The 14,684-nt window shown below is 34.5% G+C and overlaps 1 protein-coding gene across 6 annotated transcripts in view; it reads left to right on the top strand.

Moving 5' to 3' along the window:
- Window positions 1-14,684, top strand: part of dph6 (diphthamine biosynthesis 6) — a 77,841-nt gene that overhangs the window by 18,268 nt on the left and 44,889 nt on the right. For all 6 annotated transcript variants that reach the window (XR_001478803.1, XM_015350893.2, XM_015350892.2 and 3 more), the window contains exons 4-9: window positions 1,264-1,337; window positions 2,139-2,257; window positions 9,663-9,724; window positions 10,373-10,467; window positions 11,754-11,847; window positions 14,151-14,295. Coding sequence is in view for 5 of the 6 variants with exons in the window: in XM_015350893.2 (XP_015206379.1) it covers window positions 1,264-1,337; window positions 2,139-2,257; window positions 9,663-9,724; window positions 10,373-10,467; window positions 11,754-11,847; window positions 14,151-14,295 (589 nt within the window). In the remaining variant the exon portion in view is untranslated. The remainder of the gene's footprint in view (window positions 1-1,263; window positions 1,338-2,138; window positions 2,258-9,662; window positions 9,725-10,372; window positions 10,468-11,753; window positions 11,848-14,150; window positions 14,296-14,684) is intronic.

Below are 14,684 nucleotides of genomic sequence, written 5' to 3'. Positions count from 1 at the left end.
TCATTAACTATACAAAACACAAAATGCAAGGATGTTTATGCATAATTTTGATGGTTCATACTAATTTTGTAATATTAATTTACAGTTTGGTTTTCTTTTTAAAATATTTGTAAGACATGTAGCTTTGTAAGCATTAGATGTTCTAGATTCAATTTAAAGATGTTTAAGTATATAGTCAGAACAACAATAAAACAAACAAGTGTTGTAGGCTTTCTTTTTCTAAGATTTTGAATTTTTATTGCAATTTATAGACACGATCCTTTGTGTTCTCTTAAGCCAACCTTGACATGTGTTAATTGCTTTCTCAGTCAGACTGGAGGCTAGGGAGCCTGGGCTTAATACATTGCATTGTTATTAGTTTTAGAAGATGATGGATGCTTTTTTAATTGCTAGGTTCTCGTGTTTTAGATAGTTAAGCAGGTTAGGATAAGCAAAATAGCATTAAGCCTTGAAAAAGGTGGTTGTTTTAGTACAGAATTTGATGCTCTGTACTAAATATATTCACATATTCAAGTGAAGCACATACGATGCATTATAAACTGTTTACAAATGACTCTGAAAGTTCTTCATGACTTACAGAATCTGTTTCCCGACCCTCAATAACCACCATATGCCTCCTTAAAATGCCACCTCATGCTTACTTTAAAATGGGGTTAATTTCTTCAGTGGTTCTAAAACTTCTCTGCCTGTGCTCACAATATAGTATCAGACAAGGACACCCTGTTGATTTTCCTAGAAAAATCAAGTGAACAGCAAACTACTTCATCCTCCCCCCACACATTCTTACCATGGATTGTCTTTTCATCATTCCCATTATTTAGACTTTGCAAATCTATTGGAAATGTTGCTCAGTTTTGAGTTATATAGCATTATGGGGGGAAAGGAAGCCAAGGGCAGTTTTATAACTACCACATATAATGTTATAACGGATTTCACTCTATGATGGGTTGCTTTGTGATGGAATATCATTGTATATTTACAGGTTTAGAGCAAACATTTTTTGCATTTTCAATATTTTTTTTTTAATGATAATTATTTCATTTTCTGTTTTCATTTTTATTTTAAAAATAATGCGTGGTGACGACAGTGAGGGACGATTCCGATTAGGTAGCCAAAACGTACTTTACAATTCTTATACTTTTGTAAGAATTCCCTTTGAAGGGACACGTTTCTAAAAATGTTCAAAAATGAATAAAAAGAAACTCACCTAGATGTGCTCCAAGGTAATTACAGATTTTGTTTTTGTGTTTATTTTTCCTTCAGGAGAAGGAGGGTGTTGAATCAGTGTCTGTGGGGGCCATTCTTTCAGATTACCAGAGGGTCAGAGTGGAAAACGTGTAAGTTTAATTTCACTTGACCTCTAGCTCTCACACTGAACAGTTCAAATACCTTTGAGGACACACTGCTTCTTTACAATAAGAAACTCTTTTGAGCTGAGCATTCTCCCGTGTTGTGGTGAGCTGTGGAAAGTGGGTTATCTCAGGTGTTAAAAAAAGCAATGAAGTGACAGGGGAGCGAAGCTTTAAGCAGAAGCACCATTGATCAAAAGTATATTTCTGTGTACTTTAGAAAAGTCATTCTCAGCCTTTTCCATACCACCGCACATTTACATAAATGTACAAATTTTACAGCACGCCGCCCCCTTCGCCACACACACTCATACACATCACTGACTCAAGCACACTTTTTTATTATAAACAGAAATTGCTTCAATGTTTAATCTGAGTTTGCTTTCAAGTGCATAGTGACTGTATACTGTGTTTCCACACACCAGTTGAGAAATCCTCCTATTCAAAATCTTGGTATTTTACCAACAGACACCTGTATGAGATTGCAGATGTTCCCACTTTTCAAACAACAGCCAGTGCCTACAGCCTATCTAATTATCTGTGCTGTTTTTGCACGTCACAGATTGTTATGGGGTGTAATTATAATGCTCTTTTCAGCAGTGTCCTTTAATTTCATTTTTTAATCACAAATAAAGGACATGCTTTGAATAGCAGGTGGATTCTGTTTTCTTCTTGCAGTCACCTTAAAGATCGCTCTGTGCAAATGTGACCAGTAGTCAAATGAAAAGAAACAAAATGCCTTGGTGATTTTGATTTGTCACGAGTGATACTTAGTTTATTTTTTTACAGGTGCAGGAGGCTCGGCCTTCAGTCTCTAGCTTACCTTTGGCACCGAAACCAGGAGGATTTGCTCAGAGAAATGATATCATGTAACATCCAGGCCTTGATCATTAAAGTCGCAGCTTTTGGTAGGTATCCAGGCTGCATGAGAGCAGTCCATTTACACTCATATAATCTCAGCCCTTTTGTAAATGAGCAGCTGTCAGAGTGAGGGGAGAAGAAAGCACAAATCATCAATCACCGTTTTGTAAAACTGTTAAGACTTCTGCCAGAGGCTAAGGCAGTTGAGTAGAGAACAATATGAAGAGATAAGGGAGAATCTGGCAGTTGGAAAATGACCACAGATAATTACATTTATACCACATTAATGAAACCTGTCAATAATCGCATACCCCTTATTGTGCTGTGTGAAAAGGTGTAAAGATATATTTTAGACTGCTGCATTCCTTTAAATTCATGAGGCGTGCAGCACAGATTAAAATCTGGTATACCTCATTTAACCTCTTAAACAGCTTAACCCCCCCACCCAAAAAAAAAAATGTTAATGTACTATTACCTGATATCTTTTACAGACCATTCTGATATTGTTGGTAGCAGCGCTGTTAAAATATTAAATATTAAATAGTTAAAAGTTTTAAATAGTGTTATTTGTTTTGGTGCTCTTTAGTTGTCTAACATTACTGCCTGCATCTGAATCATACTGTAGCTCTATCTTTATAACTATTGGAATTATCAATGGGAACTCTTTGAAAATGCTTCTCTTTTTTCAGCTGTTATGATCATGTATCACAATAAAAGGCTCTTACCTTCCATTAAATTTAATGTTTGTTGAGGCCATATATGTTAACAGTGCTCTCAAAGATGTAACAGTCCAGACTGTTCTGTACTTTTTCAGTTTTTATGATAAAGAAGCTGCTTGTCAGGTGCTTTAAGCTACATTGTCTTCAGTTCCCTACAGTGTGTGGCAATTATGTAAGATAGAATCATTTTTTTCAAAGTAGCTGCAAAATCATTTAAACCTATAACCTATGTGCTGGGAAAAGTACATTTTTAATGTTACAGTATTGTAATGGAAGCTGTTTTCTGAAATTAATGTGGAAATTGTGAGATTAATATTTAGTATTTCAAGAAGAAAATGGGTTTCTAACATCATCTTTGGGAGTTCTGTTTTTTCTATAAGTCAGAAGGGAGGGAGTCAGATGTCTGTACATAAACAGCCTTCCTCTGTTAAACAATTGACTTTCATGATCCTACATGTTAAAGAAAAAAGCAATATAAAAGGTATTGTATATATAACAATCTTTAGATTTTTTTTACAGTTTACTTTAATACTGTAGTAGCTTTTTAAATACATTAAAACAATGTAGATTATTATAATATAGATATAAAAATTAGCATAGTTCAACATTAACAGGAGTTTCTAGATAATATTGTAAGACAGCTGCTTACTTTTGGCACTTCTGGTGGGTCTGTTAAAATACCTGGGTTAGCATTTTAGGTGTTTTTACAGGTTGGAAATAGCACTTTTGTCTTACATACAGATAGTGTCTTAACTGAGGAACATTCCTTTCTGCCGACACTGAAGATCGAAGGACCCATCTGCTTTCTCCAAGTGAGAAAAAATGAGTGAAAGAAAAGATTTAATTATCTTGATCTGTTTTTTTTTTGTCTTTGTCTGGGAGACAAAGACTCTTCATTTTTTTACCCAGAAATTTTGCTGTCTTTAAGCAAGCAATGGGAGCTTTACCAAATTATCTAAAATAATCCTTCTAGCGAAACATAGAGCCTTCAAGACAAGTAAAGGATTGACAGTACCACCTAGTTTTTGGTCTTATGCAGTGATTATTTTTTAATGTAGTCATTTTAAAAGAAAATGCTCTGCATTTTTGAAGATTGGAATTAAAAAAAGACTACCTTGGTTTTTGGCTACAGGTAAAAAGGAAGATCTTATCATACTCTGTTTCTCACCTGCCTCAGGCGGCTGTAATTAGATGTGAGATAATTTAATAGTCTGAGTGCTATGGGGCTATTAGGCACCACTCAAATAATTGCAGCTTTTATTAAAACAGGTTTAAGCAATAAAGGCTGTTGTTTAACATATCAGGTGACTGAGGAGTTAGAGTAGAGGTTACCTCTTTAGCCCTCAGGTGGATATTAAAAGTCCCTTCCAGGTAAATGGTAACGAATGCATTTAAAATGACGGATTTTCATAGTCTGATGTGTCGTGGTTTCAGTGTTGCGCTGAACAGATGTTCAGTCTGGAAGCTAGATGGTAATTTGAGTTTAATATTGCTTTATTATGGGTTTAGAAAGACAACTTAAAATTAGAAGTAATTCTATATTAAAAGCACATTAGCAGTCTTTTTGAACTATAAAGAATTGCGTGCTTATTTAAGTTATTATGACCTCAAAAAAAGATTAAAAGATGGAAAAACATTAAAAAAAGAATTGACAATAGAGCACTGTTACAACATTTAAAATGTAAATACTGTTATTAAAATGTGTGCACTGTTTTCCAAAGTGAGTATGTATATTTTTTTCTCTGCTTTACACTAAATGTAGATTTGATTTCTACTTCTGAGCAGGTAACAAAAAATCAGGGGTGATAAGTAAACTTAATGGTAAATATTGCAAAAGAACATCCTTTTGCGCAAAGTATATTTGATGTTTCCAGCAATAAAACATATTTAGGCTTCATTCCAAACAATAGAAAGTGCCTTGTTCAAATTATCTGGAGAGTCAAAACTAGGTGTGATGTCATAATTATATTTATGATAAAGGAAAAGAAATAACAGTTTTCCTGTAACAGCATAGAATTTAGACAGGAGTAAAGTGTGTTATATATGATGAGCATAATTGAAATGTTTAGAAATCATCAGAAATAAAAACAGTATAATATATTATTGTACACTATTAATTCATCACAGTAAAAATAATATACAGTGTATATCCCAATAATGTAGTGGCACTTATAAATCATTTTTAATGACTTATATAGCATTTGTTATTTTGCCTATTTTTAATATTTTGAAATATCCAGGGTGTGTCTTTTTCTCTGTTGTTTTCGCATGCTAGCCTCTGTAGGACAATCAACCTTTTAATCGGAAGACAAAAATATCTACCCAAAAGAGAGTGAACTTTCATTGCCTTCATAAAAGTACAGAGAATTAGCCTTGAGAGCTTCAGCGTAATTTGCTGTTGACATTTGTAGTGCAACAAGTAATAAAACATAGTGCAGGACACAATTAAACCAGCACCGACAAGGTGACAGTGAGTAGAAAACTGCTGCTTTCGGACTGCAGAAGTTAACCTTGACTGTTCAGAATTTCCTTAGCGTTTTTAACATCCTTCGAGTCAAGGTTGTACTTCAAATGCAGATGCATTGCACTTTCCCCTACAGACCCTCAGTGAAATTCGTATGAGTACGTTAATGGTTTTTCTTCAGGAGGCCTACAGTAAGTTGCTCACCCACAATTTAGTGTGTATGCATCAGTAGAATTAATTTATGGCCTTTTGTTCTTTTAAGGATTACATCTGGAAATTTTTCACCCTGGGCACCTTCTGTTAATATTACAGACACGTAGTTTAAATGATATATAATCTGACATCTTTAAATATGTAAGACTTCCTTTTTTTTTGTTGTATTAAAAGTGGTATATTTATTAAGATTTATTTTTATTACCATTATTCCCATTAGAATTTTTGAGGAAAGGCTTTTGTGCCATTTCACAGTGGTAAAGTCCTTGTAGAATTGGGAGATATAGATCTTATAAGGTTATAATTGCACTAATTTGTATTCAATGGAACAAAAAAGATTGGTTTTTGGATGCCAGCGCTTTTGAGTTAATCACTTCTTACACTATACATAGTACTAGAATGAAGATAAGGCCTTTGACCAAATTGACATAAACCTAAACCTAAATCTTATCTTTTCTTGTTACTTTACATCCTTCAAATTTTGTAGTTTTAAAATGTTATTTTTATCAGTGAGGCGTTTTCTGCCTTGCATTATAAGACTAAATTAGTTTGCTTTACAGATGGAAGTATTTATTTCATCCATTTTAAAGCTTAATTGTTACACATCACAAATCTGATTTATTTCCTTTTGTGCAGACAGGGGATTAAAGCTGTCTATCAGATTTTGGACCAGCTGAAAAAAGGACTTGGAAAAGGGTGATTTTTCAGTACTGGGACTGACTGCTGTCATTTAGGTAGAATGTCTGACGTAGCCTTTCCAAACTGGCAGTCCTTTTTGTTTTTGCCATAGTCATTTAAAAATGTCTAATTGACATTTTAGACTGTAGTTTTAAACCATATCCATCATATTCTATCATAACATTATCCACGAAAAAGGTGCACATTAGTTGACATTTGTAAGTCATTTTTATTTTCCATAAAACAATATCTAGGAGGTTATGAAGTGTGAATCATTCTTAGGACTTAACATGAGTATAGTTTTTATTACACTGATTTTTGTACAGTTAATTTTTGGTTAATAGCGTGTTACCTGCTGCTTTCAACTAATTTCCTTTTAGGCTATGATTGTCATTGTCATAATTTCTCAGTGCCAGAAAAATACACAGCATTTTACTTCTAGCTGTCTTGTATACTTGAATTCATAAATTGTTATACACTTCAACATTTTAAAAGCTAACACAGATTGTAAAGACTGCAGCTGCATGTCATGTGTAATTAGCTGTATTCACATTTTTGGTGTTCGACGTTTTGTTTTCGTTAACAAAAAAACAGTGTTAGAAGAAACTGGGACCCCCAAAGAAAAGCAGGGATGTCCAGTGTTCTGGCATGTTCTTCTAATTCTAATCCCACCATGTAATTTGCAAAAAGGGGACCTCAAAACCATTTCTGTACAGTCTGTCTCTTGGTTTTGAAAGTTCACTGAATTTAATTGCTGTTTTATAGGATAATACATGATGGAATCCTTTTAAAGGCAAGTGATTCTTTTTGTTTCATAGACCTGGATTTCCAAAGTGCACAAAAACTGTCTTTTGAGGCAGACAAATGGCTCATTTCAACAGGATTATTTAGGCTTAATGTGGCATAATGAGGTTAGGTAATTGGGTTTAGGGCAGGTTGTAAAACAGGTTTCGAAGAAGCTTGATGTGAAGATCATGTAAATGAGTACAGGGTGAGAGGATCACACCATAAAACTGGTAGTTTAAGAATGTCAGTACTACAATTATTTTCTGACACAAAGTTCTAATTTTGCTCATGTCCCTGTAGACAACAGACTTTAGTTTAAAAGGATATTTAAGAGGAAGGAGCTTTTCTGGGGGAAACAGTTATGTGACATGCAGAACAACATTATCGTAAGAAGAAGACTGTTACTTTATTTTTACATAGTTCTCCATGGAAAATACATTTATGCACACACAATCTACTGTATGTCAATACTAATTAACAATTCTATAGGGCTATTTAACTATGTTTGCTCCAAGTTTTGAGTTAAGGGTAAAGAAAAGGATGAAAACTGTAGTGTGTATTTAATTGCAAAATACTTTCATTATTTCTTTTAAAATGCCATCCAGTACTGCGAAAGTGTTGTTCTACATTTTCTGTGCATTATTACCTTCGTTACTAATTGGTAATCTACAGCTTCTGCCACCACATACTGTATGTATCTACATAAATACACATATGTAGCCAAATGTATCATACTGGCTCAAGTATGTATAAAACCTTATAATTTATTTAAACAAATTACATTTGCAAGCATATTAAGCATCAATGTCCTTATAGCAATTTGAACCAATCATTAAAATTCATTAAAGGCATGATTAATTAAAAAGGACATTACATTGAATTGAATTTTAATGCCTTCTCCTTATTACCTGTGTATTGGGTTAAGATGAAGAGATGTCAAGATTAGATATTCTCACACTAATTAAGCTTCTCCCCTGGGCTGAGGGTTGGGCTTCATCCAGCTTGTGCTCAACTGCACAAACTGCTGCTGCTACAACATTGTAAACTGAACTGAACAGAGCCTTGAATTACTTCTGTTGTATATTTGAAACACAGAAAAACGCACATTTCCCAGAGGATAACCTATGAGACACCAACAAAGAAAAGTAAAACAGGTCTTTTCGCCACTGTACAATGTACATTTCATTTTGAAAAAAAGGGAGTCTTACAAACAACTTGTATAGCACATTACCGATTCTGAAAAGGCACGTTGCACTTGGATGTGCGAAACCAAAATAGCAATTGATGTAATTTTGCTGCAGGTTTTGGCTTTGTCAGTCTTTGATCAGTACACCAGCTCGCCCAGTCATGCTGTTGAGTTGATGCAAAACTGTAATGCATGAGTAAGCACAGGGCTACACAGAGAAGCATTATAGTTTTCTGACTTAAGCTCCGTTGACAGTGTCTTGAAAGAATAGTGCTGAAAATGTTCCTTTGTGAAGAAAGAAAATGAAAAATGGCCAGTTTAATATATATATACTGCATTTGAGTTTCCCCCCCAAAACTAATTATCAAATGGTAAATTATTAATATTGCTGCAAATCCCTTAAAAAAGGCTCTATTGGAACAAAAGACAGATATTGTCTTATAAAAGTCAGTATTGTTGCTGCAACAAACTTTCAACATTGTCCTGTGAAGCTTTATTTAATTTTATTGAACCAGCAAATTTTTAACCTGTTTTTTTTATCTGTGCAGTGTTTTTCTGTGTAAAGTTTTTTTTCTTCAGCCGAAGATATGTCACTGTTTAATGCACTTTGTTCACATTGGCTATGTGGCTTTTTTTAAATTCAGTGTTTATAAACTGCAGCTGCTTTTCACTTGCTCAGGACACTTGAGTTCAAAGTTGATTCCAAACAGTTCTACAGTATATTATAGAATAGAATTAATAATTCTATATAGTGCTGGGTAGTTCCTAGTGGGTCTAATAGGTCTCATTCATTATAAAGTGAAATAAATAGATATTAAGAAAGATTTCAGGAACTGTATAAGATTAAAAAATACATTTGAGTATACGGATCTACATTTAAGAAGTATTTCATGCCTGTTAACACACTAAGCAATTCTGCAAAGATTTAGTTTATTTACAATTATTCTATGACAGAGTTCTAAGGTAAGCAAAGCTGTCTTTTCTACCAAAGGTCGTTCGGGAATTTTCTGGAGATTTGGCAAGACTGGAGGCATTCTGTTGAGACCTTAGTCAGAGCTAGGCTGCAGGATTCAGAGCTGAAATTTCATTCCAGCAGCTAGCTGCCATAAACATCTGCAGGCTCTGAGTCATTTCCCTCTACGGTTTAAGGGCAAAGATAAATAAACAAGGTCTTTCCAGTTTATATTCACAAAGAAACAAATCAGGGTTCACTTTTCAGCACAACTGAAAACTGTTAACCTTATAAAAAGAGATTTGTGTATACAATTTATAAAGTCAAATAAATAGATAGGACCTAAAATATCTATGGGAAGGAGGGTGTTTGGTGACAGAAAATCTAAAAATCTGATTTCAGATTTTCTCCAATCAGTGGTTCAGTCTCAGACATTTTCCTCTGTTTTTGTCAGGTCTTGATCCTGATAAACATTTGGGAAAAACACTGGGTGAAATGGAACCACATCTTAAACAGGTTGGTGATACATTTTGGTATTATTCGCTTCCTGTCCACCCTTAATGGAGACAAACATGTGCCTCTTTCTGGAAACTTTACTTGTTTATGAAGCCTTATTAAAGGGGAAATGTAAATCATATAATGTATATTCTATGTCTTTTACAAAATGCCTAAACAGCACAAAACAACACTATACTTCAGTGGAAATTAAACATTAACCTCTACTACAAATTTAGATACTTTATTCGAAATTATTGTTTAACAAACAAGCCAAATAAACTGTATGATCTGGAACACTTTTTTTAAAACGTCTTTGACAGAGGCGTTTGTAGCTTGGATGTATGAACTTTGTTTTATAATAAATTTCTTTTTAAAGCACACTTGATGTGATAAATACTTGGTATAAACCATCCTAGGTTGAATATAATGCCTTAGTGTAAGAGCTTTAGTATTTTTTTTATTTTTGAAGTTGATAACCCGTTCAATTTTGCCTAGTAACAAACTACCCAAAATGTGCACCATAGTATCCTGCTGTATCATGGGTTTTTACCTTTAAAGTTCAGTTGAAAATTCCAAGTTCTCAGCTGTCCCTGCTGTTCATCAGCTTGCTGAAGGCTAACATTGTGATTCAACAGTATCCATTCCTTTCCGTTGTTTTTGAATTAGCTTTCCAAGAAGTATGGTGTTCATGTTTGTGGTGAGGGTGGAGAGTATGAAACATTTACCTTGGACTGCCCTTTGTTTAAGAAAAAAATTGTTATGTAAGTAAACCTCTTATTCTCCACTATAACCTATTTAGTATTATATATTGTAGTAAGAAAATATTTTTAACTAAGCCTGTAAGTCATTTGTGTTACCAATCCATGGTTTTTCATAGTTGTATACATGCTAGATGGGCCACCTTGCCAAGAATCTATGCCTTCTGGCCAAACAAATCTGTGACTACAAAATATACACAAGAATCCATATTGAAATACTGTTTTATTGTAATACACCACAACATCATTTGCCAGCCTGCAGCTGTGATGGTATGCAATCACAAAACATTCGGTGTGAGTCTCACACAATGAGACTGAGTCTAGGTCTGAAAAATCACATATTTGTATCAAGACTAAATTGATATACAAAACTGAAGTCATCACTGTAAAGTTTTGAAATAGCTGTAGAGTCTTACCATTCTGTAAATTATCCAATGTGTCCTTTTGACACTTGTGAAATTTGTGTGAGAGACATCATCTCTAAAGAATAATAAAAGGGTATTAAAAAGTAAAATAATACTAATTTCAAAGCTCTTCTTCAGGCTACATCATGGGTAGCCTACATCTTTGGTGGATTCTGTATAATCAAACTAGTTGTTGTGGTCAAATAATTTCTCAGACCGGTTCTTAAATCTTGGTAAAAAAATAAACTGATTGATGGCATTGCAAAATTTAAGAAATTTACAAATTCTGATCGTTAACAAAATCGTTAACTTTGTGAAATTACTAATTATTTGTTTCATCACAAATCCACTGAGAGTGTGATGCGGCCCTTTCTTCTCACAGGTCACTATAGGGACTGATGTAGTGCGATGTATGAGTGAAATGTTACAGCGTGATCTACAAGTTAACAATTAAGTAGTGTTTGTCGGCAAAACTGTCTCAAAGTCCAGATTAATATTTCTATTGGATTAAAAGAGCTGTATTCACAAGCCTTCTTGTTTACAATGTAAGAAGGCCACATTATGTCACTGAAAGTTTAGTTGCCTCATTCTGAATCGCACAATATGGCAATGCGCATACCTGGAGATTTTGTGTATTTTGTGATGTGAATTGAAGGTTTTACACATTACTGTGCACAATTTACTTTCGTTGTGGTTTGAAACACACTCATTAATGCTGCTTCTTTATAAACCCAAGATATAAATTAGTGCTGCAGTGGGTTACACTTGTCCTAAATATTTTTCTGTGGGAAACCTGCAGGATTTATACATTTAGTGCCAAAACGGTAAAAGTAGAGAAAAGGTTCACCTCTTCCTAAATTAATGTAATTCATTTTTTTTCTCTAGAGATTCAATGGAAGCTGTTGTCCATTCAGCAGATGCTTTTGCACCAGTTGGCTATCTACGGTTTTCAAAAATGCATCTAGAAGACAAAAAGAATGTAAGTAACATTTTGTCCTTTCTGGAAAGTAAATTATGGAGAACTGTTGTGTTTCTGGTATAATGTTTGACTGTGTGATAACAAAAGGGTACTGATTGACCATCATCTATGGTATCTTCTTGTAACTTTGAAAATTAGTCATTTAATTTACTGAACTAGAAATCTAGGTGAAATGTTAGATTTATTTTTCAGTGTTTCTCATTATATTATCTTGTAATAATTTCTATTCTTTTATGAATGTCAAAAAAGATTGAAAGATATTTTAATGACATAGCAAAGAGCAGAAGTTTATTGTGGGGTTTATAGTTAATAAAGATAAATGAAAATGAGCTGCCTTGAATGCATTCATAATGCGTTCATAAAACTAAATTACTAGTTTTAAAATTGGTGAAAACGTTAGAAACCTTTGTGTTTATGTGCCAGATAATGGTTGAGAATTTTCTACTTGTTTAGTGAAAAAGGAACACATAATGAAGCAGATCTGCAGGGGTTTTTTATGTCCTCGGTTGTTCTACTTTGACATCTGCAATATTCACTTGTGCCTCGGACTAAGCCTGATTTAATAAACATGTCTTGTCAAATTAAGGCACTTTGGATTCAGGTAGTCAGGATTGCCTTGGATAACCATGTCACCACACCCTGAATGACACTGTCACTAGAGGAATTAGTGGAAAAGGTTATTCTGGCCCTTCAGATGGAACAAATTCAACTTGAAGGGCTGCTCCAATTGGTCAAAATTATGAAGGAATTTGAAATTTGGTATATGTTTTCTCTGTTGCTTTAGCTGATCGTACAGCTGGGTAGTTGTTATTTTTTTGCTATGCTAAACAACGAATATCATCAGGGGCGTGTTCACAGAGATATAATGCAAACCACAAGAAAGGCTTAAACCTTGTATTTCACCCTAATCTCAATGTCCATCACATATTAAAATGAATAATTAAACCCTAATTGATGTATTGTTGGTTTTATTGTTTTTACAAGCTTTTTGAATGCTTTATAATTATTATTATTATTATTATTATTGGGTACTGTATGTTCATATAGTAAGTCCTCAGTTGTATTGTGGGGTTGTAATCTGCTGAAGCAGCATTCTTGTTGCTCTAATTTGGGAAAACTCAACTCAGCTACTTTTTCCGAATCATCTCATGCTGAAAGAAGGGCATCATCTCTCTTTTTGCTCAATACTGTATCTTAGAAGCACTCATTAATAATGTGTCTCTTGTCCTAGGAGGGGCATATTGTATGTGTGACCTTTATAAAACACTGTGACTAGTACTGTGACCTGTACTAAGTCAAACAGAGGTGTCTTCCCAAAATATAGAAGAAAGATCCTAATTCAGAACATTCGGATTTGCCACAGCTATTGGGGAAAACAATTAGACTGTACGGACACTTAGAACTTAGTACAAACACAGTCCTAAAAGTACATTTAATAAAAAACATAGCTATAAAATTAAAGGAGCAGAAACATAGCTTTGTTACTGTACAGCGAGCCTCTGAAGTGACTGTGAAGCGGTAGCAGCCACTGGCAGGAAGGGGCTGTTGGAGAGTTTAACTGGCAGCTCTGCTCCCTCCAGCAGTGAGTCTGTAGCGAATGGTGATTCCCTCAACTAGGGCAGGAGGCACAAGGGGGAACCTCCCCTTAAAAACAGTCCAAACAGTTTTCTTTCAATCTGATAGATCTGACCTGACAATATAACTTGAGGAAATGGAAAAAAAAGTAGTATAATTTGCCCTCCCTTAATGGTAGTCAAGCTATTTTGTATGTTGCAATGAGGTTCGTGGTATAATTAATGTGATTATCACATGGGCAACTGCAGTTGACAGCACAAGAGAAAAAAAATCAGCACTGGCAAGATTTCGGTTTAGAATGTGAATGTACGGAGAAAAAAGGCAAATGAGCAAAAAAGCGTAGTTCAAGACTATCATTTCAGAACATGTACAGAAAGTGTTGAAGTCTGAAATTGCCGCTGAGGTAATCAGATTCACCGTGTCAGACAACTATGGCCCAGACTTATTTATAACTGATGAATATATAGTGTCTGTTGGTATGATGATCTACATTTAGGCACTTTGCAGTATTTTGCATTGATATAGAAGGGTGGTGACATCAATATGGTAGAAATATTGCATTTTGAAAGCTATTAATATAAATAGACTGGCAATTTTTTAGGGGAATGTCATAGTCTTACGATGCAGTTAAATTATGCTCCAAATGCTCTGTTGTCCTTCAAGCCAAGCTCTGCGGCTTGGTAAATCCATTGAACTATTTTTTCCTTATTGTGTTCCAATTTATTCAGAGTCCATTGCCTGCTTCAGTTCCTTTTGGTGGTTGTCCATGTCTAAGCAATATTGACAACATCACAGACAGTGTGGAAGATGAAGTTCTGGAGCCCCTAGAAAGGATTTCAACAGATACATACAGTAGAGGTCCATTGGACTATGGTAAGAATTTTTCTTAAGAAGTCATGTATCATCATATTTACTTAGAGGGCAGAGCTTAAGTCAGGCTTGGTGTCAAAAGGAATTAAACTCACTAAGACTACAGTATACAGTTTTCCTTACCAATGCAAGTATCTGAAAATAAAATTTGAAATTGTAATTGAAATCACTTACGGGACTTGCCATGAAAATTGTATGTAATTTCATTTGACCACAGTCTTTGGTTAAGTTTGTTAGTCATGCGTTATGTGTTTACCCCTTTACTGTATTTAATGGTTACCCTAGACCGGTGATTTCTAATGCTTTGCACCCACAATTAGAGAGCTGAGTGCCCACAGTGGTCATACAGAAGGAAATGAGGCAGCTGTAGTATAACTATTTTCCATCTCCTT

Source organism: Lepisosteus oculatus, chromosome 8 (genome assembly GCF_040954835.1).
Source record: "Lepisosteus oculatus isolate fLepOcu1 chromosome 8, fLepOcu1.hap2, whole genome shotgun sequence".
Taxonomy (NCBI): domain Eukaryota; kingdom Metazoa; phylum Chordata; class Actinopteri; order Semionotiformes; family Lepisosteidae; genus Lepisosteus; species Lepisosteus oculatus.
Note: the sequence above shows the minus strand (reverse complement) of the source record. Positions and strands in the feature narration are given on the sequence as shown.